General features: G+C 37.1%; 2 protein-coding genes across 8 annotated transcripts in view; one reads left to right on the top strand and one right to left on the bottom strand.

Moving 5' to 3' along the window:
- Nucleotides 1-7024, top strand: part of VRK2 (VRK serine/threonine kinase 2) — a 112950-nt gene extending 105926 nt beyond the window's left edge. For 2 of the 4 annotated variants that reach the window (XM_003830852.5, XM_008956273.5), the window contains exon 13: nucleotides 6505-7024. In XM_003830852.5, coding sequence (XP_003830900.2) covers nucleotides 6505-6849 — 345 coding nt within the window. In that variant the 3' untranslated portion in view covers nucleotides 6850-7024. Of the gene's footprint in view, nucleotides 1-1916; nucleotides 1966-6504 lie in introns of all 4 variants that reach the window. The other 2 variants (XM_024927598.4, XM_008956276.4) reach the window with 2 other exon arrangements.
- The window catches only part of FANCL (FA complementation group L), an 82400-nt gene continuing 66461 nt past the window's right edge, over nucleotides 6399-22337 (bottom strand). For 2 of the 4 annotated variants that reach the window (XM_008956272.5, XM_003830851.6), the window contains exons 8-14: nucleotides 12898-13048; nucleotides 10609-10692; nucleotides 10204-10249; nucleotides 10041-10122; nucleotides 8696-8812; nucleotides 7261-7332; nucleotides 6399-6953 (exon numbers count right to left, since the gene is read on the bottom strand). In XM_008956272.5, the coding sequence (XP_008954520.1) occupies nucleotides 6918-6953; nucleotides 7261-7332; nucleotides 8696-8812; nucleotides 10041-10122; nucleotides 10204-10249; nucleotides 10609-10692; nucleotides 12898-13048 (588 nt within the window). In that variant the 3' untranslated portion in view covers nucleotides 6399-6917. Of the gene's footprint in view, nucleotides 7333-8695; nucleotides 8813-10040; nucleotides 10123-10203; nucleotides 10250-10608; nucleotides 10693-12897; nucleotides 13049-22337 lie in introns of all 4 variants that reach the window. The other 2 variants (XM_055107912.2, XM_055107913.2) reach the window with 1 other exon arrangement.

Raw genomic sequence — 22337 nt, 5'->3', positions numbered from 1 at the left:
TCCTGCAAATGAAAACATCTTACATAACCATAATATAATTTTACAAAGCAGGAAATTGACATTCATATACTACCATAAAATACAGACCTTATTAGGATATCACCAGTTTTGACATGTACTCGTGCATGTCTGTGTTCCTTAGATATTTTATTACATGTATGGAGTAACCACCACAATTATCCTACAGACCTGTTCCATGACCACGTAGGAATTGCTTATGCTATAGTGACACCCTCTTCCCAATCCTAATCCTCAGAAAGCAGTGGGTTTATTCTGCATCACTGTAATTGTATCATTTTGAGTGTATCATATAAATCAAATCTTATGATATGTAACTTGTTGAGAATGGCTTTGTTTCATTCGTCATCATGCCCTTGAGATCAATCCAAGTTTTGTGTACATGAGCAGTTCATTCCTTTTTATTGCTCAGTAGTAATCTGAAGTATGGATATACCATTGAAGAACATTTGGTTTCTTTCCAGTTTTTGGCCATTCACTATTTAGTAGGTTAGCTGTAGACATTTTTATAGATGTTCTCTATAAAGTTGAGGAAGCTCCCCTCCATTTCTAATGTACTAAGAGTTTTCATCATGAATAGGTGCTGAATATTGTCAAATGCTTTTTCTGTATCAATTAATATGATCATGTGATTTTTCTTCTTTAGACTGTTACCATGGTGGATGACACTGGTTTGTGGTTGAATATTGAATTAGTCTTCCATTCCTTGAATCAACCCCACTTCATTTTATATTATTCTTTTTATATGTTGCTGGATTTAATTTGCTAGTATTTTAATGAGGAGTTTTACATCTGTGCTCATGAGAGCTGATGTCTGTTGTTATCTTTTTATTCTACTGTTTTTGTTAGTTTTGGTATCAGGGTAATGGTGACCTTATGAGTTGAGAAGCCTTCCTCGAACTCTTCTTAATTTCTGGAAGAAAATGTATAGAATTGATCTTGTTTCTTTTTCACGTTTTGCAGAATTCTCTAGTGAAACCATCTGGGTCTGGAGATTCCTTTTTAGCTATGAATTCAATTTCTTTAGTAAGACTATTCAGATATTTATTTCAAGAGTAGGCAAACTTTTCTGTAAAGAGCCAGATGGTAAAAAATTTAGGTTTTGCAGGTCATATGGACTCTTGTCACAACTATTTATCTCTTGCATTTTTATTATTTCATCTTGAGTTAGTTTTGGTAATTTGTGATTTTTCCAGGAATTGGTCCATTTCATCTGAGCTATCAAATTTTTGTTGGTATAATTATTCATACTATTCCTTTATTCAAATCCCTTAAATGCCTGTGGGGTCTGTAGTGATATTTGTTTCTTCCCAGATACTGGTAGTTTGTGTTTTCTTTCCCTGTTAGTCTTGCTAGTTTGTCATTCTTATTGGTCATGTCTCAGAACCAGCTTTTGATTGATCATTCTGTATTTTTTAATTGCCAATGTTATTGATTTCTGCTCTAATTTCTATTTCTTTCTGCTTGCTTTGGATTTTTTTAATTCTTTTTTTGACAAATATAATTGTATATATCATATCTATGGGGTACAATGTGATGCTTTGATATATGTCTACATTGTGGGATGTTTAACTCACACTAATTAACAAATACATGTCACATACTTGTCATTTCTTTTTATAATTTCTTTGAGTGCAAACATTATTAAATTGGGACTTTTTGTCTTTTCTAGTACAAGTATTTAGTATTATAAATTTCCCTTCTAGCATGACATTAGCTATGTCCCATGTTTTGATATGTCGTATTTTTATTTCCATTCAGTTCAATGTATTTTTTAATTTTCCTGGGGTCTCTTTGACCCGTTTAAAGGGGTCTTTAAATTTTAAAGCATTTGGAGATTTTCCTATTATTTCTTTCCTTCATCTTGATCTTGGTGTATTTTCTTCCCTTTTTTCCAGTTTAGGTAGAAGCTTAGGCTATTGATTTGAACCCACTATTTTTTCTAATGTAAGTATTCCATGCTATAAGTGTCCTGCTAAACCCTGTTTGTACTGCATCCTGTAAATATTTATACATTTCAATTTTGTTCAGTTCAAAATATATTTCCCCTTGAGACTTTTAATACCTTATTTAGAAATGTGTTAATTCCCAAGTATCTGAAGATTTTTTTTTCAGTTATTGATTTCTAGTTTAATTATATTATGGTCTAACAATATAAATTTGTTAGGGTTTGTTGTATGGATAGGATATGACGGTCTGCCTGGTTGAATGTTCCAGTTGCAGTTGAAAAGAACATGTATTTTCCTGTTTGGGGGTGAAGTAGTCTATAAATATCAACTAGATCCCATTATCTTGTGATGTTACTAATTTATTTTATATTCCTGCTGATTTTCACTCTAGTAGTTATATCAATTACTGAGAACAGAGCTTTCTAGTTAGGGAGATGTGCGATGCCAACTCTTTGCTGTTTAATGCACAGCAGGCACGGTCAAAAGGGCAAGTGCCTCTCCAGTTTCTGAGGCCAGCGTGGAGGGTTGCTGTTGCTCTGATGTTTGCTCAATGCAAGGTGGAGAAGGTTGGTAGGTCTCTACAGTGTCTGGTGGGGAGGAAGACAGGCACCACATCTGCTTGTGTTAGTGCAGGGAGGAACAGGCTATATGGCTCTGCCTTACAGTTTTGGTAGTCTCCTGGTGGAAAGGAAGGGGGACCACCTCAGTAGTACAGGCTGGGAAAGGTTGTCAGAGCTCTATCTCACAATCTCCCTAACACCCAGTGGGATAGGGTATCACCTTGTTAGTGTGAGGACGGTCAACAGGGCTCTACCCGTCTCCACAGTGCTTGATGGGGGAAGGGTAGGTGTGCTCCCTGGTTAGTGTAGGGTGATGATACTCAACAGGACTGTACCCTCCCTCTTCACCCCGCCCTTGCCACCTCCCCACCGCCCCCACCATCCCCCCCACCCCGCCGCCCCGTTTCCACAGCACCTGGAGAGAAGTAAGGTACAGCTTCTTTCATGGTGTTCACCTAGGGTTCAGCAGGTATAAAAGGATTCTGTCCTGTAGACCTGTCCTCCCCCAGGGCTATTGGTTAGATAGAGCATGTTTTTCATGTTTTTGTCTTTTTTTTTTTCCAGTCTGTGCATATTGCTGTTTCCAGACCGCAGGCTCTTTTATGGCCCAGGCTGGGGTAATAGGAGGTACTAAAGTACATGGCGGGTGGAAACTCAAGGGAGGGTCATTTTTAGAATTTTCAGTGTTTTGATAGGTGCTTTTTGTCCACTCTTTAATTACCAGAATAAGGTGGGATGCTTACTCTTTCTTGTCTATAACTGGATGCCCCTCACTTTGGTTTTGAAAGCTTCATTGAATATGGAATCTATTCTTTCAGAACTTTAAAAAGGATGTTTCCATCTTCATAGGTCTGTTTTTTTTTCTGCTAAGAAGTTAGCAGTTATTCTTATTGGCCCATTTATAATGTATTTCTTTCTGTGGCTTTCAAGATTTGCTTGTTATTTTTGGTTTTGTAAGGATGGCTGTCTTTTGTTTATTGTGCCTTGGGTTCGTAGAGCTACTTTTATCTATGGGTTGATATTTGTCTTCAAATTGGAAAGGTTTTGTATGATTTCATCAATTTGTTTCATGCCTTAATCTCTCTTATTTCTCTGAGTTCCAAATACATGCATGTTAGAATACTTTACCTTTTTCATAGGCAGCTAAATAACTATTTTTTTAAATCAGTCTTTTATGTTGCTGTACCTCAGGTTGGGTGGTGGTGTGGTTTTTTTTGTTGTTTTTTTTTTTTGCCTGACTTCTAGTTGATTGTCAAATCAGCTGTTAAACCTAGCCAATGAATTTTTCATGTTATACCTTGTATTTTTCAGTTCCACAAGTATATTTCTTTGTATGCTGAGATTCCACCTCCCCCATATCTGTTCATTAATTATGTTCAACTTTAATTCCTTGAACATATTTATGTAGATGTTTTATAGTCCTTGTTTGATAATTGTACCATCTGGATCAGCCCTGAATCTCTGTTTATTTTTTCTCCTGGTTATGGGTCACATTTCCTGCATCTCATTTGTAGTAGTTTTATTGTATACTGAACATTGTGGATGCTGTGGTCTTTAGACTCCAGATTTTATTGCATTCCTTTAAAGAGTTTTGAGGTTAGTTCTGGCAGACAGTTAACTTACTGGTGACTAAACCTGATCATTTTATAACTTCTGTTCAGGCTTTTTTGGCCTAGTCTGCAGTAAATCTTAAATTGTGGCCTTTCTTAGGTCTATGTTATTTTCCCTTCCTGAGCTTTGTTTTAGATCCCTAAGTTATTTCATATATTTTGACTAATTTTGTTTTCTATTTATTTATGGGTTTTCACAGCAGACGGGGAAGTCTGGTATCAGATTTTCATGGCCAGAGTGGAAGTAGTGTTGATATTTTTCATAGCTTCCCAGTCGATTCTGATGTGCATTCAAAGTTAATAACTATTCTAATGTAGGGTTTCTTGACAGCTGCACTGTTGACATTTGGGAGCTGAGCTGTTACTTGTTGTGGGGGTGCTGTCCTGTGATGTAGGATGTTTCGCATCATTCCTAGTACTTATCTACTAGGTGTCAATAGTATCTCCTCCTAGCTGTAACAACCCAAAATGTCTCCAGAAATTGCTAAATGTCCTCTGTGGGGCAGGATCAACCCAGGCTGAGAACCAGTGCTCTATCACAGTAGATTATTGCATTGCCTTGAGCCCTTTGCTACTCAAAGTGGGTTGTGCAAACCAGCTGTATTGGCATCATCTGGAGCTTCTCAGAAATACAGAATCTCAGGTCATACTCCTAGACCTTTTGAATGAGATCTGCATTTTAACAAGTTATGATGATCTGTTTGCTTTCTAATACTCAAAGAATAATGCCGTAGAGCAGGGGTCAGCAAACCTTTTCTTAAAAGGCCAGAAAGAAAATATTTTCAGTTTACTTTCCATACAGTTTTTGTCAGAACTATTCAACAATGCCATTGTAGTGCAAAAGCCCACATAGACAATACATAAACAAATTGATGTGGCTCTGTTCCAATAAAACTTTATTCACAAAACAGGCAACTAGCCAAGCCAAATTTTGGCAACTCCTGTTATAGACTATCCTAATCAGACCCCCTCAGTGTACTGAAGACAACAGGTGGTTAAATTCTTTGATGAGTGCCTTGCCATATGATGTCATTTGCTGATGTTCAAGAGAGATTAAGTGTATAGATTACACAGTAGATGATTCTGGAAATTATAGTAGCTCGACTTCTATCCTTACCTAAGTGGAGATATCTCCCAGCCTTGCACATGTGAGCTATATGTAAATGCTGCTCTTACTATGATTTGATAGCATAATTATTATTTGTATTATGCTTTATAGGCCCACTGGAATAATTATTCACTTATTTTGACTTTAGTTAATAAAGCTGACAAACTTATGAAAAACTGCATTAATGTGACTTCGTTAGCTCAGAAAGAGTAGTTTAAAATGAGTTATTTAACTCTCAAGTGAGTCATTTAACTCTCAAGTAATTTCCTTTTTTTCCATAGGAAAGCTAGTTTTTAAAACATCCTTTGTTTTATGTAGGACTCCTTTCTGACACTTCCAAAACTCTGTATCTAGAAAGGGGAGGGCTGTTTGTTTGAAGGGTGGCAGTTTAAAGGTTGAGAAGGTAGTAGCTATTCTGAGAATGATGGACAGTGAACAAGCTTAAAGTATTTTGCTTTGTTTTATAAATTTCTTCTCTTCTAAGTTAGTTAGTTACTTGATAAATGGTGCTGAGGGGGCATGCCAGATGTCACCAAAGCAAAGCAGAAAAACTCGACTTTCAGCCAGTTAAGTGGTGATCAGGAAACTGATTCCTGGGACTTTGGCCAACAGGAATGATGAAAACATACATAGAAGTAGCTCCCGAAACTTGCATAAGTAACCAGTTAATTTGTTTTATATTAATACCACTTAATTTGCTTTATATTAATATCTATTCGGTCTATACTGGTTCGTCTGTATAGCTTTCCAAGAGACATAACACTATAGCTACCCCTGAGGCAGTTTTCTTTGGCTGTGTACAGCCTCATCCTTTGCCCACTGTACAGTGGGCACCACTTCTCAGTTGCCATGGAATCAAAAGGTAAAGAATCACATTAATGACCAAAATATTTCTAATTATGGCTATCTTACCCCAAGATTAAGCCCAATTTTTTGGTTTTGCCAAGAAAATTCAGTTTTCGTATTCTATCCTATTTATTTAGTTTTAGATTATAAATTACTTACTTAAGAGATGGCCTACTTATGTGGTTTAAAAGAACCACTCAAATTATATCCAGATTTGCTTGTTGGATGTTTATAAACTCTTAAAAAGTGTAAATCTTTAAGATCTTTACCTAAAAATTACTTTTCAGGAAAAATAACATGCAAAAACTTGATCTTGTATAACATTTTATTTAGCATTCTTACACACTACACAAAATAAATACTTGGATAACTCACGTCTAACAAACTAAACTATATATGTATTTTTTCCATAGGAAAGCACAAGGAGAAGACAGAAATATCAAGAGTCTCAAGAACCTTTGAATGAAGTAAACAGTTTCCCACAAAAAATCAGCTATACACAATTCCCAAGCTCATTTTATGAGCCTCATCAAGATTTTACCAGTCCAGATATATTCAAGAAGTCAAGATCTCCATCTTGGTATAAATACACTTCCACAGTCAGCACGAGGATCACAGACTTAGAAAGTTCAACTGGACTTTGGCCTACAATTTCCCAGTTTACTCTTAGTGAAGAGACAAACGCAGATGTTTATTATTATCGCATCATCATACCTGTCCTTTTGATGTTAGTATTTCTTGCTTTATTTTTTCTCTGAAGATACCAAAATTCCTTTTGATAATTTTTTAAGTTTCCAGCTCTTCACCGAAATGTTATATTCTTATTTCAGTGTTTCCTTCCAGACATTTTTAAGGTAATTGGCTTTAAAAAGAGAACATATTTTAACAAAGTTTGTGGACACTCTAAAAAATAAAATTGCTTTGTATTAGAAATAGTGTCATAGAATAGTGTCATAGTACAGTTTGGAAAACACTTCTGAAGTTTCAGATCACCTAGGAAATCTAGAAAAGGAGTTTAATGTTTTTGATCAGAGAATTTGAAAAATAGAAATACAGAGAATGAGTTTCAAAAGTTTTAGATAAACTGATATACTATATAGATCTATCTTCTAGAACATATTGCTGAAAGCTAGGCACATTTTATGAGATGTGATTAACAATTTGCTTACCTTACTACAATATGGACATTCACCAAATATGATGTTAAAACTCTGTCTACTAGTTAGTAGTCCTCTCAGCCACTGCAAATTTTAAAAGATAAAGGAGAAGCGTCAGCATGATTACAAATTACAGATACTCCAAATGTCATTCCCTTTGTTTTTAAGTGCATTATGTTTTTATTCCAGAAGACCTAGCTTGATTTTGTTTTGCAAGAGTAAGGGATGTATTTCCTGAGCCAATAGCAGACTATTAAGATGTTGAGTAACAAGGGAAATCAACATGGAATTGAAGGCCTAAACCACTGGTTTATAACCAGATTATGGGCCCCTTTAAGAATCTGATAAGAATTACGCATTTTCTTTATCCCCAGAATAGACATACATAAAAATAATGCATACTAACTTCCTGGCATTCATAGACTTTCCCTAAATCCCTTAATCAGGAAATTAATCCAGGAAATTAACAACTCCTGCTGTTAAAGATACTATAGGCTCTTGAAAATTTCCCTCTTAGTTCTGGTCTTAATCACTAACAGTGGGTTAATTTTCAACCCATTGATTATAAGCATGAGCCAGTGAATTTTTAAAAATTAAATGAATATTCATAATTACAAAAGAAATCACGTTCCCTTAGAGTATTTCTGTAATTTGACCTGTATTTCTGTAATTTCATGATTTTATATAAGGTAAATAGATGCCTCTGCCTAAGTTCTCCATTGGCAAAGTACAGACGGCACCAACTGCTACCTCTAATCACAAAAGTAAAGATGTGATATTAAGGAAGACTGAAACCGAAGGCAACATACAATTGCAAGGTGTTCTGTATATAGTTACACACAGTTTATCATGTATCAACTAGGCCCTAAGGTGAAGCCAAGCACTAAAGACAGGAATGAAAGTAGACTTCACATACAGTAAGTAAAGTGGCATTGCCTGAGTGCTGTGAGACTCAGATCACAAAAGGCATTCTTCTCAACATGAAAAGTAGTATTATTGGATATATTCTATTCTTAAATGCAGCCTGAAAAGTAATAGATACTACATAGTACTAATTTCATTTTCACTGTATTACTGCCACTTTCAACCACCTCCACCTTGGGTAAATCTATGAAGCTTACATTGTGGTAACAAGGAATTTATAGAAAGATTCCAATGTACCATCAATTTAATTTGTTATGTGTCAATAAGCTAGTCCATGAATATATTCTGGATAGATTTTCTCCCTTCTTGGATACTTCAGAACATTTCTCCACTCATTAGTAACTGTGATGAAGAAATGAAGCACATAAGCATCTGGAATAAACTGGTAAAAGGAGTTAATGGCAGAAGAGAGGATCACTATTGACTCAACAGATTTTAGATTTAGATTCTGTGTATTTCAAACAGGAATACTTCCTATGTTGTGTTAGCGGAAAAAAGTCTTGACAATATTTTTATTTTTTACCTCATATAAGCATATTTGATGGAAAGGTTGTCCACACTGGGAATTATCACAGACTTGATCAGGAATGGTACCATCAAGTTGATAAGCATAACAAATTCCACAATCCATAGTAAAATCCTTCAAAAGAAAAATATTTATAAAAAGCGTATGTGTCTCACTAACTTATTCGTTGTACATATTTGGGAGGGTATGTGTGATATTTTGATACATGTATACAATGTTTAATGATCACATCAGGATAATTAAGATATTCATCACCTCAACATTTACCTTTTATGTTGGGAACATTACAATTCTCCTAACTACTTTAGAATACGAAATCATCTATGTGTTTAAAACACAAGGTAAGATCAGGAAGAATGTTTTATAAATATAGTTTTTATAAAGGTGACTATATTGCTGTATTATAGGAAATATAATTACATTACTATTTAACACCTAGCAAAGCTATTGTAGAGTGTTTCCTTTTTCACTCAAATATACACAGCTAGGCTAAAAAGAGAGATTCCATTTTTGGCTGGCAAGATGTTTGGGCATCAGTAATTTTCCCATATCATACATTGTTATAATGTCCCTGATAGTATTTAAAGAAAGGAATTGATATTAGCTAGTGATTACTAAACAGCACAATTCTGTAACTAAAGGAAAAAGAAACTCACTACCATTTAGTAGTCTACAACCTTAGCAGCCTTGTCAAAAATCAATTCTATTATTTTTGCAATATAGTGGTATCTATTCAATTTTGAGAAACTATAACTGCTTCACAAACACTTACATCAAGCTAATCAGTACTTGAGCCATCCATAAACAGACTATGTAGAAAAGCCAAACATCTCATTAGCTACTTTGGAGTTCTCCCCTTATTTTTAATAAATGTCTGTCATTAATGATGTCACTACTGAAGACCATGAAAAAAGTATATAGTTGACCCTTGAACAACATGGGTTTGAACTGCACAGGTCTACTTATACACAGATTTTTTTTTTAACCAAATGCAGATCAAAAATACAGTACTGACAAGATGCAGAACCTGTGTTTATGTGAAATCTCTGTATACAGAGGGCCGACTTTTTCTATATATGGGTCCCGCAGGGTAACTGTGGAACTTTAATGTCTGTGGATTTTTGTATCCATGGGCAGCCCTGAAATCAATCCCCCTGTTCCAAGAGACAGTTGTTACTTAACAACCAATCAAAGGTAAACAAGTTTTTTGATGCAGATCAGAAGTCTGTGTTATAATATTTTTCTAATTCCCTCCTTTTTCAGCCTCATTTTTCACTGAGAGAAGCATTTAAACTTCATTATGCAATACTGTCTGGAATATCAAAACACTGATAAAACTTACAGATTTTTCCAGGATAGCACGAGCTGGAAAATCAATTTCTAAAACATCTTTCAAATTTTGTAACACACTATTTTCTGGATCCCTGAAAGCATGGGGAAAAAAATTATGCTGTGAACTTTGTAAAATCACCAAAAAGTAAAAATTATATTGCCAAGGTACCTACCACAAATGTATGTTCCTGCTCAGCTTAATTCCCAGGGGTTTTACCACTTCAGATTAAAAAAAAAAAATTTAATAATTGCATGCTCTACTCTTGGTTTCTAAAGCCACATTTGATACAGAATGTTTCTTAACTACTTGATTAGAAAATCAAAATTATATGTATTATGTTAAAAAACAAAATTATACAGTTCAGAATGCTGAGACATTTTCATTTAAAATAACTATCATTATTGCGGTGAACCGACATCGTGCCATTACACTACATACCGGGCAACAAGAGCAAAACTCCGTCTCAGACAAAAAATAAAAACTACCATTAATATACTAATATTGTCTAATAATTTAACAATGGTAGGCAAGGATTTTATGACTCTATTAAAAAACGTTTAAATCTCAGATGTCATACCATGGTCAGCTCCAAGAAAGAAGCACTCAGGAAGCATAGTAGGATGCCTGGGGTCTACCTCTATATTTATGGAAACATTATTCCCTAGAATGAAACAAGATTAAATCTTTTAGAAGTAGAACAGCTCATCAAACAACCCAATAAAAAATAAAGAGATGTTGGTCTGGCTACCTATTTCACTGTATACTCACGGAAAGATTAACCAAATGTTTTGTAGTTTTATGTAATGGTAAATATAATTGAACCAAAAGAAGTAATTTTGATATGATTATCATTGAAAGGATCTTAAATTTCAGCCAGTCAACAAATTGATATATTTAATTAGATTGCAATTCTGGTCAACTGTATTAACGTTTAAATAAAAATGTTCTGTGGAGTGATAAAGGTCTTTGATATCAAAACTATCACAAGTCACATGTTTAAGAAATAACTATCTAAATTATTTTTCATGGCTTTCCTGAAAAAGTTTACATTTCATAGAACTATGGCCAAATGTAAAAAGACCAACAATACAGTAAATGGTAAAAACAAACATTAAAGATTCAAGTTTTATAAAAATTTATAAAAACATTTTCTGTATTATTTTGCTGCATGTGAAACTTTCCCTTATAATTTAACAAAAGATTTAATTCACATTGGCAATTGTTCATTAATAACCAAAACAATAAGTAACCTAATTTCGCAAGACCTAAGAAAATTGGCACTAGGTTCTTTTATACATTTTAACTGTACTGGACTACAGTGTAAGTTTCAGAAATTTTACTTCTATTTTTTGAAGGTACATAGTGTAACTGCTTAAGATCAATTTGGATTTCATTTTCATGGTAAAAATGTCTTGATAAATTCCATACACTGTAGAATAAGCCTTTCACTAAGGCTGGCATCAACATAAATGCAGTTATTGCATATCTGGCAAAAAGAGGTCATTAACAGAAAAACATGACTAGCCATTCAATGAGACAAATAAAAATACAAAAAGTTATAATCTCATTTGGTAACACATTATTTACTATGAACAGAAATTTCTTATTAGCCCTCAACACTGTCATCTGGTAATGGCTCCAGACAGTACTTTCACTTAATATGGGCATATTAACTAATTTTTCCATTCACTTGTTCAAAACTTGGTCTTAAGAAAGCAAATCATGCCTGGAGGAGAAAAAAGAAGCTAAAAGGTAAATAGGGAATGAATTAAAAACTAGACTATGTATGCTGAATGAGAAATATAGTAAGTATATTTAATCATAACCTGATAATTAATGGGGCCACGAAAATAATGATTTACTACATTTCTTTGAAGAAAATATTTTCATTCTTAGTATCTACTTGTTCACAAATATACCATAATTTGGTTAATTGTTCCAAATTAAACACAGTTAGACTTTTTGAAACCAGGAAAGTAACAATACTATTTGTAGAACTGCTGTAAACTATACTTTCTTCTCGTAATACCACGTATGTCACATTCTTCCCCCAGATAATCTATATTATACCTAGGTATAAAGTATAAAAATTGCTCACTAACTTGGATGTGATTCACATCAGAATTTCAAAATACCCTTGAACAACATATCTATTTAGAAAAAAAGAAATGGGTATCTTAAAACTAGCTATGGTATTTAATGTGAGCTTAAATATAGTTTATCTAAAATCTTGAGAAAGGCTGAAGTCACATGTTTTGCTTGCTTATAATGAAAATACACAGCCATTTTATAGTCAAGAGAACATGATAACATTGCACAGGTATTTATGATTATACCATATCTCATTCATAAATTTCATATACTTGTGAAGAAAATACTTAAAACTATAAATTCTTTCTCTGTGCTTTCTGTTTACTCTTCAGTTGCATGGTCTACTGCAAGTTCTTTTATCTTCCTCTGTATTTCTAACAGAAAATATTCCCAGATCTGAACACACTAATCTTAGAAGATTGTAAGTTTCACAAATGAAGACTGCATTATTCTGACTTTTTTCTTGTTCTATGTAATGTAAATTTTGAGTTACCTGTTCCACGATTCCTGTGCTAATTAGCAGCTAATTAAACTCTACTTCTGAATGTTACCTCCATTGGATCATCACCTTTTATAATGAAACACCTCAGTACTTCTCCTTTTCACCTAAAATATTTACATTTAAATGTGTAGCCAAAAAAAAGTTTATACTAGAAAATTTTAATAGTTGACTTCATATAAAGTTAAGTCTGAGTCCAACTGTCATTGTTAGATTTATTTTCATAATACAAAATAAAACACCTAAAAACAAACCCTTAATCCTCCTTGTCCCTACCTAATGCAATTCTGCGTGCTGTTGCACTCCGTGGAGGTTTTTCTGGCTCAAGTACCCAGGTCTTCTCATCGATTTCATCCATAACATCCCAGAATGCCTTTAGTGATTCTATTGCTGCCAAAAACTGACTATAAATGCTTATTAAGGAGCTCTGTGAAAAAATGAAAGTTGAATAAGTTATATGGTACTCTACCAATAGCAGATAATCTTTTACTTAAAATACACTCAATTTAGAAATTTTAAGCTGTTTCATTTTAGCTACAAAGTAGACTCCAGTAAACAGTAGTCAACTCTCCCTGCTTCACATCTCTTCCTACAGCGTTTACAGGATTCTTTTTTATTGACAGTAGACTATACACCTGAGAAAGAATGGTTTTTTAAAAATCATAATTTTTTTATTATAATGCTTGATATACTACATGTATGCAATAGTAATGAGTACTACAAGATGTATGTACACACAACTTTAATAAATATTAATGTACATGATATGGCTAACATTGGACCTATACAAAATGTCTATAATATTTTAGTATGAAAATCTTAATTTCATGTTTGCTGCAGCAATCAAGTTAAATGCAGTGCTATTTGTAATTTAGTGAGATTACCTTTAAATATTATTAAAAACTTTGGAGACCTAATTAGGCAGAGTATGAAAAGGTTTTACACATTTTTAAAGAATTAAAACAGAAGGTACAAATGATGTTTTTCCACATTTAGCTTTTAGCCAATCTCTGAATTCAGCATTTCATATATTAATCCCTTTATAGGAATTAGCTTAAATATAGTTTCACTAAATAATAAGTAATGCCATCACTGACCTTAAAAATCAGTTTTTAAACAAAGGAGTTTCTCATGTAACAATGTGGTATGTTTAAAAGATACAACTGCTTACTAAATACTTTTGATACAAAATCAAAACAGTTTAATAAGAAGGGTTTATTGTTTCAAGTACACAAAATGTAAAGTCACATACTACAAATGTTTTCAATTTGAAATAACTGGCCACACCAATAATTTAAGAATATGATACACCCTAAGATGAAAAGAAACTAGCCAATTCCTTAAACATGTATTTTATACCTAATACTTAAGGAAAACCCATCCCATTTTGTCACTTCAGTCAAGGTTTACACTTGGATGAATTCATGGCTCAGTTCCACTGTGCTGGATTCAACTGTTCTAACCTTCTACACATATTTTTTTAAAAAGTGGGCCAGGTGCAGTGGCTCACGCCTGTAATCCCAGCACTATGGGAGGCTGAGGTGCGCAGATCACGAGGTCAAGAGATAGAAACCATCCTGGCCAATAAGGTGAAACCTTGTCTCTTCTAAAAATACAAAAATTAGCTGGGCGTGGTGGCACGCGCCCATAGTCCCAGCTATTTGGGAGACAGAGGCAGGAGAATCACTTGAACCCGGGAGGCAGAGGTTGCAGTGGGCCGAGATCGCGCCACTGCACTCCAGCCTGGTGACAGAGCTAGACTCCGTCTCAAAAAGAAAAAAAAAAAGGTGTGAAGTAGGAATTAGAGCCTAATATCTGAAAAATAACCTTTGAGGATATTGACGGTATAATGTCTGTTCTCTTCTGGTATACTTTACTTACCTATAAGTTTAGGTGACAGAATCCAGAAATCAGAAAATTAAACTCCCAAGAAGCTAGTTTTAAAATCAGTACAATAGTATATCTCTGTCTCTCCTTTCTCTGTCTGTTTCTACATGTGTATTTAAAATCCGTAATTACCTATTCCTTTGTATACCCAAGATAAGGTTAACTCCCCTGCCAAAAAAAGGAGTTATAAAATATTTTCACAGTGGCATCTTTTATTTGAAGTTTTTTCCAATGGCATTGTCCATTTCTCTTATGCACAACTGCAAATAAAATCCTAATTGCATTTTGAACAGAAAAATGTATTCTTAATAAGAAAATAGTCAAAAACAAAACATCCCTGGAACTAGAAGTTACTTGGTAATTACAGAAAAAGTGAATTTTAAACCCTAAAAGCCATTATACGATTTTACTAGCTAGCCATTTGAGGTAGATACATTAAACATTATTTTTACATTCCAGATGGGGAAAAGAAAGATAAAAAATGTGACAAGTTGGACACAGAAACACTTCTCTTAGCAATTTCAACGAACTTAGGGGATAGACATCAAAACTATTATATCAGTAAGCTATGCGATTAATAGTTTTTTCTCCAACTGCTTATATTGTCCATTAAATCACTAAAAACCCTTATTTTGAATTTTTTCCCCAAATTGAAAAAAATAAATTATTTCTAAATATTACCAATGGAATTAAATACTTTATATACAGCACCACAAATGCCAAGAAATAATATGGCCAAAATTAAAATCAAAGTTCAGTAAGTATTTTGCAGGGAGATGAGTTCTCTAAAAAATATTTTTAAAAATAAAAACAGCTAACATTCTTGGTGGCTGGCAAGATGGCCGAACAGGAACAGATCCAGTCTGCAGCTCCCAGCGAGATCAAGGCAGAAGGCAGGTGATTTCTGCATTTCCAACCAAGGTACCGGCTCATCTCATTGGGACTGGTTAGATAGTGGGTGCAGCCCACGGAGGGCGAGCCAAAGCAGGGTGGGCTATCACCTCACTCAGGAAGCGCAAGGAGTTGGGGAGCTCCCTCCCCTAGCCAAGGGAAGCCATGAGGGACTGTGCCATGAGGAGTGGTGCACTCTGGCCCAGATATGCTTTTCCCACGGTCTTCACAACCCGCAGATCAGGAGATTCCCTCTGGTGCCTATGCCACCAGGGCCCTGGGTTTCAAGCACAAAACTGGGTGGTCATTTGGGCAGACACTGAGCTAGCTACAGGAGTTTTTTTTTTAATACCCCAGTGGCGCCTGGAGCACCAGCAAGACAAAACTATTCACTCCCCTAGAAAGGGAGCTGATGCCAGGGCGCCAAGTGGTCTATCTCAGTGGATCCCACCCCAAGAAGCCCAGCAAGCTAAGATCCACTGGCTTGAAATTCTTGCTGCCAGCACAGCAGCCTGAAGTAGACCTGGGACACTCAAGCTTGGTGGGGGAAGGGACATCCACCATTACTGAGGCTTGAGTACGTGGTTTACCCCTCACAGTGTAAACAATGCCACCAGGAAGCTGGAACTGGGCAGAGCTCACCGCAGCTCAGCAAAGCCTCTGTAGCCAGACTGCCTCACCAGATTCCTCCTCTCTGGGCAGGGCACCTCTGAGAGAACAGCAGCAGCCAAAGTCAGAGGCTTATAGATAAAACTCCCATCTCCCTGGGACAGAGCACCTGGGGAAAGGGGCGGCTGTGGGCACAGCTTCAGCAGACTTAAATGTTCCTGCCTGCTGGCTCTGAAAAGAGCAGCAGATCTCCCACCAAAGCACTCGAGCTCTGCTAAGGGACAGACTGCCTCCTTAAGCAGGGGTCAAAAGACAACTCATACAGGAGAGCTCCAGCTGGCATCTGGAGGATGGCCCTCTGGGATGAAGCTTCCAGAGAAAGGAACAGGCAGCAAAATCTTTGCTGTTCTGCAACCTCCACTGGTGATACCCAGGCAAACAAGGTCTGGAGTGGACCTCCAGCAAAATCCAGCAGACCTGCAGCAGAGGGGTCTGTTAGATGGAAAACTAACAAACAGAAAGCAATAGCATCAACATCAACAAAAAGGACATCCACACCAAAACCCCATATGAAAGTCAACAATATCAAAGACCAAACGTAGATAAATCCACGACGATGAGGAAAAACTGGCACAAAAAGGAGGAAAATTCCAAAAACCAGAACGCCTTTTCTCCAACGGATCACAACTCCTCGCCAGCAAGGGAACAAAACTGGACAGAGAATGAGTTTGACAAACTGACAGAAGTAGGCTTCAGAAAGTGGGTAATAACAAACTCCTCTGAGCTAAAGGAGCATGTTCTAACCCAATGGAAGGAAGCTAAGAACCTTGAAAAAAAGTTAGAGGAATTGCTAACCAAAATAACCAGGTTACAGAAGAACATAAATGACCTGATGAAGCTGAAAAACACAGCACGAGAACTTTGTGAAGCATACACAAGTATCAATTGCTGAATCAATCAAGCGGAAGAAAGGATATCAGAGATTTAAGATCAACTTAATGAAATAAAGTGTGAAGACAAGATTAGAGAAAAAAGAATGAGAAGGAATGAACAAAGCCTCCAAGAAATATCAGACTATGTGAAAAGACCAAACCTATGTTTGATTGGTGTGCCTGAAAGTGATGGGGAGAGTGGAACCAAGTTAAAAAACACTCTTCAGGATGTTATCCAGGAGAGCTTCTCCAACATTCCAATTCAGGAAATACAGAGAACACCACAAAGATACTCCTCCAGAACAGCAACCACAAGACACATAATGGTCAGATTCATCAAGGTTGAAATGAAGGAAAAAATGTTAAGGGCAGCCAGAGACAAAGGTTGGGTTACCCACAAAGGGAAGCCCATCAGACTAACAGCGGATCTCTCTGCAGAAACCCTACAAGCCAGAAGAGAGTGGGGGCCAATATTTAATATTCTTAAAGAAAAGAATTTTCAAACTAGAATTTCCTATCCCGCCAAACTAACCTTCAGGAGTGAAGGAGAAATAAAATCCTTTACAGACAAGCAAATCCTGAGACATCTTGTCACCACCAGGCCTGCCTTACAAGAGCTCCTGAAGGACGCGTGAAATATGCAAAGGAAAAACCAGTACCAGCAACTGCAAAAACATACGAAAATGTAGAGACCATCAACAATATGAAGAAACTGCATCAACTAACTAACAAAATAACCAGCTAGCATCATAATGACAGGATCAAATTTACACATAAATGTAAACGAGCTAAATCCCCCAATTAAAAGACACAGACTGGCAAATTGGATAAACAGTGAAGACCCACTACTATGCTGTATTCAGCAGATCCATCTCACGTGCAAAGAAACACACAGGCTCGAAATAAAGGGATGGAGGAATATTTACCAAGCAAATGGAAAGCAAAAAAAAAAAAAAGCATGGTTTCCAATACTAGTATCTGATAAAACAGACTTTAAACCAACAAAGATCAAAAGAGACAAAGAAGGGCATTACATAATGGTAAACGGATCAATGCAACAAGGAGAGCTAACAATCCTAAATGTATATGCACCCAATACAGGAGCAACCAGATTCATAAAGCAAGTTCTCAGAGACCTACAAAGAGACTTAAGACTCCCACACAACAATAGTGGGAGACTGTAGCACCCCCACTGTCAATATTAGACAGATCAATGAGACACAAAATTAACAAGGATATTCAGGAGTTGAACTCAGCTCTGGACCAAGCAGACCTAATAGACATCTACACAACTCTCCACCCCAAATTAACAAAACATACATTCCTCTCAGCACCACATCGCACTTCTTTTAAAACTGATCACAAAATTTGAAGTAAAACACTCTTCAGCAAATGCAAAAGGATGGAATTCAATAAAATCTCTCAAACCACAGTGCAATCAAATTAGAACTCAGGATTAAGAAACTCACTCAAAACTGCACAACTAAACAGAAACTGAACAACCTTCTCCTGAATGACTACTGAGTAAATAACAAAATTAAGGCAGAAATAAATAAGTTTTTTGAAACTTAAGTTATTGAGAACAAAGACACAATGTACCAGAATCTCTGGGACACAGCCAAAGCAGTGTTTCAAGGGAAATTTATAACGAAATGCCCACATGAGAAAGCAGAAAGAACTAAAATTGACACCCTAACATCACAATTAAAAGAACTACAGAAGCAAGAACAAACATTCAAAAGCTAGCAGAAGACAAGAAATAACTAAGATCAGAGCAGAACTGAAGGAGACAGAGACACGAAAAACCCTTCAAAAAAATCAATGAATCCAGGAGCTGGTTTTTTGAAAAGAATAACAAAATAGGGGATTGGAGCCAAGATGGCCGAATACGAACAGCTCCGGTCTACAGCTCCCAGCGTGAGCAACGCAGAAGACGGGTGATTTCTGCATTTCCATCTGAGGTACCGGGTTCATCTCACTAGGGAGTGCCAGACCGTGGGCGCAAGACAGTGGGTGCAGTGCACCATGCGCGAGCAGAAGCAGGGCGAGGCAATGCCTCACTCGGGAAGTGCAAGGGGTCAAGGAGTTCCCTTTCCTAGTCAAAGAAAGGGGTGACAGACAGCACCCGGAAAATCGGGTCACTCCCACCCCAATACTGCGCTTTTCCGACGGGCTTAAAAAACGGCACACCAGGAGATTATATCCCACACATGGCTTGGAGAGTCCTACGCCCACGGAGCCTCGTTCACTGCTAGCACAGCAGTCTGAGATCAAACTGCAAGGTGGCAGTGAGGCTGGGGGAGAGGCGCCCGCCACTGCCCAGGCTAGCTTAGGAAAACAAAGCAGCCGGGAAGCTCGAACTGGGTGGAGCCCACCACAGCTCAAAGAGGCCTGCCTGCCTCTGTAGGCTCCACCTCTGGGGACAGGGCACAGACAAACAAAAAGACAGCAGTAACCTCTGCAGACTTAAATGTCCCTGTCCGACAGCTTTGAAGAGAGCAGTGGTTCTCCCAGCACGCACCTGGAGATCTGAGAACAGGCAGACTGCCTCCTCAAGTGGGTTCTTGACCCCTGACCCCTGAGCAGACTAACTGGGAGGCACCGCCCAGTAGGGGCAGACTGACACCTCACATGGCCAGGTACTCCTCTGAGACAAAAGTTCCAGAGGAACCATCAGACAGCAGCATTCGTGGTTCACGAAAATCTGCTGTTCTGCAGCCACCGCTGCTGGTACCCAGGAAAGCAGGGTCTGGAGTGGACCTCTAGCAAACTCCAACAGACCTGCAGCTGAGGGTCTTTGTTAACAGAGGGTCTGTTTGTTAACAGAAGGGACTCTTAGCTGAGGGTCTGTGTGTTAACAGAAAGGACATCCACACCAAAAATCCATCTGTACATCACCATCATCAAAGACCAAAAGCAGATAAAACCACAAAGATGGGGAAAAAACAGAGCAGAAAAACTGGAAACTCTAAAAAGCAGAGCGCCTCTCCACCTCCGAAGGAACGCAGCTCCTCACCAGCAACGGAACAAAGCTGGACAGAGAATGACTTTGACGAGTTGAGAGAAGAAGGCTTCAGACCATCAAACTACTACGAGCTACAAGAGGAAATTCAAACCAAAGGCGAAGAAGCTGAAAACTTTGAAAAAAATTTAGACGAATGCATAACTAGAATAACCAATACAGAGAAGTGCTTAAAGCAGCTGACGGAGCTGAACGCCAAGGCTCGAGAACTACGTGAAGAATACAGAAGCCTCAGGAGCCGATGCAATCAACTGGAAGAAAGGGTATCAGTGACGGAAGATGAAGTGAATGAAATGAAGCGAGAAGGGAAGCTTAGAGAAAAAAGAATAAAAAGAAACGAACAAAGCCTCCAAGAAATATGGGACCATGTGAAAAGACCAAACCTACGTCTGATTTGTGTACCTGAAAGTGACGAGGAGAATGGAACCAAGTTGGAAAACACTCTGCAGGATATTATCCAGGAAAACTTCCCCAATCTAGCAAGGCAGGCCAACATTCAGATTCAGGAAATACAGAGAATGTCACAAAGATACTCTCGAGAAGAGCAACTCCAAGACACATAATTGTCAGATTCACCAAAGTTGAAATGAAGGAAAAAATGTTAAGGGCAGCCAGAGAGAAAGGTCGGGTTACCCACAAAGGGAAGCCCATCAGACTAACAGCTGATCTCTCGGCAGAAACTCTACAAGCCAGAAGAGAGTGGGAGCCAATATTCAACATTCTTAAAGAAAAGAATTTTCAACCCAGAATTTCATATCCAGCCAAACTAAGCTTCATAAGTGAAGGAGAAATAAAATCCTTTACAGACAAGCAAATGCTGAGAGATTTTGTCACCACCAGGCCTGCCCTAAAAGAGCTTCTGAAGGAAGCACTCAACATGGAAAGGAACAACCAGTACCAGCCACTGCAAAAACATGCCAAATTGTAAAGACCATCGAGGCTAGGAAGAAACTGCATCAACTAACTAGCAAAATAACCAGCTAACATCATAATGACAGGATCAAACTCACACATAACAATATTAACTTTAAATGTAAATGGACTAAATGCTCCAATTAAAAGACATAGACTGGCAAATTGGATAAAGAGTCAAGACCCATCAGTGTGCTGTATTCAGGAAACCCATCTCACAAGCAGAGACACACATAGGCTCAAAATAAAAGGATGGAGGAAGATCTACCAAGCAAATGGAAAACAAAAAAAGGCAGGGGTTGCAATCCCAGTCTCTGATAAAACAGACTTTAAACCAACAATGATCAAAAGAGACAAAGAAGGCCATTACATAATGGTAAAGGGATCAATTCAACAAGAAGAGCTAACCATCCTAAATATATATGCACCCAATACAGGAGCACCCAGATTCAAAAAGCAAGTCCTGAGTGACCTACAAAGAGACTTAAGACTCCCACACAATAATAATGGGAGAATTTAACACCCCACTGTCAACATTAGACAGATCAACAAGACAGAAAGTTAACAAGGATACCCAGGAATTGAACTCAGCTCTGCACCAAGTGGACCTAATAGACATCTACGGAACTCTCCACCCCAAATCAACAGAATATACATTTTTTTCAGCACCACACCACACCTATTCCAAAATCGACCACACAGTTGGAAATAAAGCTCTCCTCAGCAAATGTAAAAGATCAGAAATTATAATAAACTGTCTCTCAGACCACAGTGCAATCAAACTAGAACTAAGGATTAAGAAACTCACTCAAAACTGCTCATCTACATGGAAACTGAACAACCTGCTCCTGAATGACTACTGGGTACATAACAAAATGAAGGCAGAAATAAACATCTTCTTTGAAACCAACGAGAACAAAGACACAATAAACCAGAATCTCTGGGACACATTCAAAGCAGTGTGTAGAGGGAAATTTATAGCACTAAATGCCCACAACAGAAAGCAGCAAAGATCCAAAATTGACACCCTGACATCACAATTAAAAGAACTAGAAAAGCAAGAGCAAACACATTCAAAAGCTAGCAGAAGGCAAGAAGTAACTAAAACCAGCGCAGAACTGAAGGAAATAGAGACACAAAAAACCCTTCAAAAAATTAATGAATCCAGGAGCTGGTTTTCTGAAAGGATCAACAAAATTGATAGACCGCTAGCAAGACTAATAAAGAAGAAAAGAGAGAAGAATCAAATAGATGCAATAAAAAATGATAAAGGGGATATCACCACCGATCCCACAGAAATACAAACTACCATCAGAGAATACTATAAACACCTCTACGCAAATAAACTAGAAAATCTAGAAGAAATGGATAAATTCCTTGACACATACACCCTCCCAACACTAAACCAGGAAGAAGTTGAATCTCTGAATAGACCAATAACAGGCTCTGAAATTGTGGCAATA

The sequence above is a fragment of the Pan paniscus genome, chromosome 12 (assembly GCF_029289425.2).
Source record: "Pan paniscus chromosome 12, NHGRI_mPanPan1-v2.0_pri, whole genome shotgun sequence".
NCBI lineage: Eukaryota > Metazoa > Chordata > Mammalia > Primates > Hominidae > Pan > Pan paniscus.
This window is presented reverse-complemented; position numbering and strand designations above follow the sequence as displayed.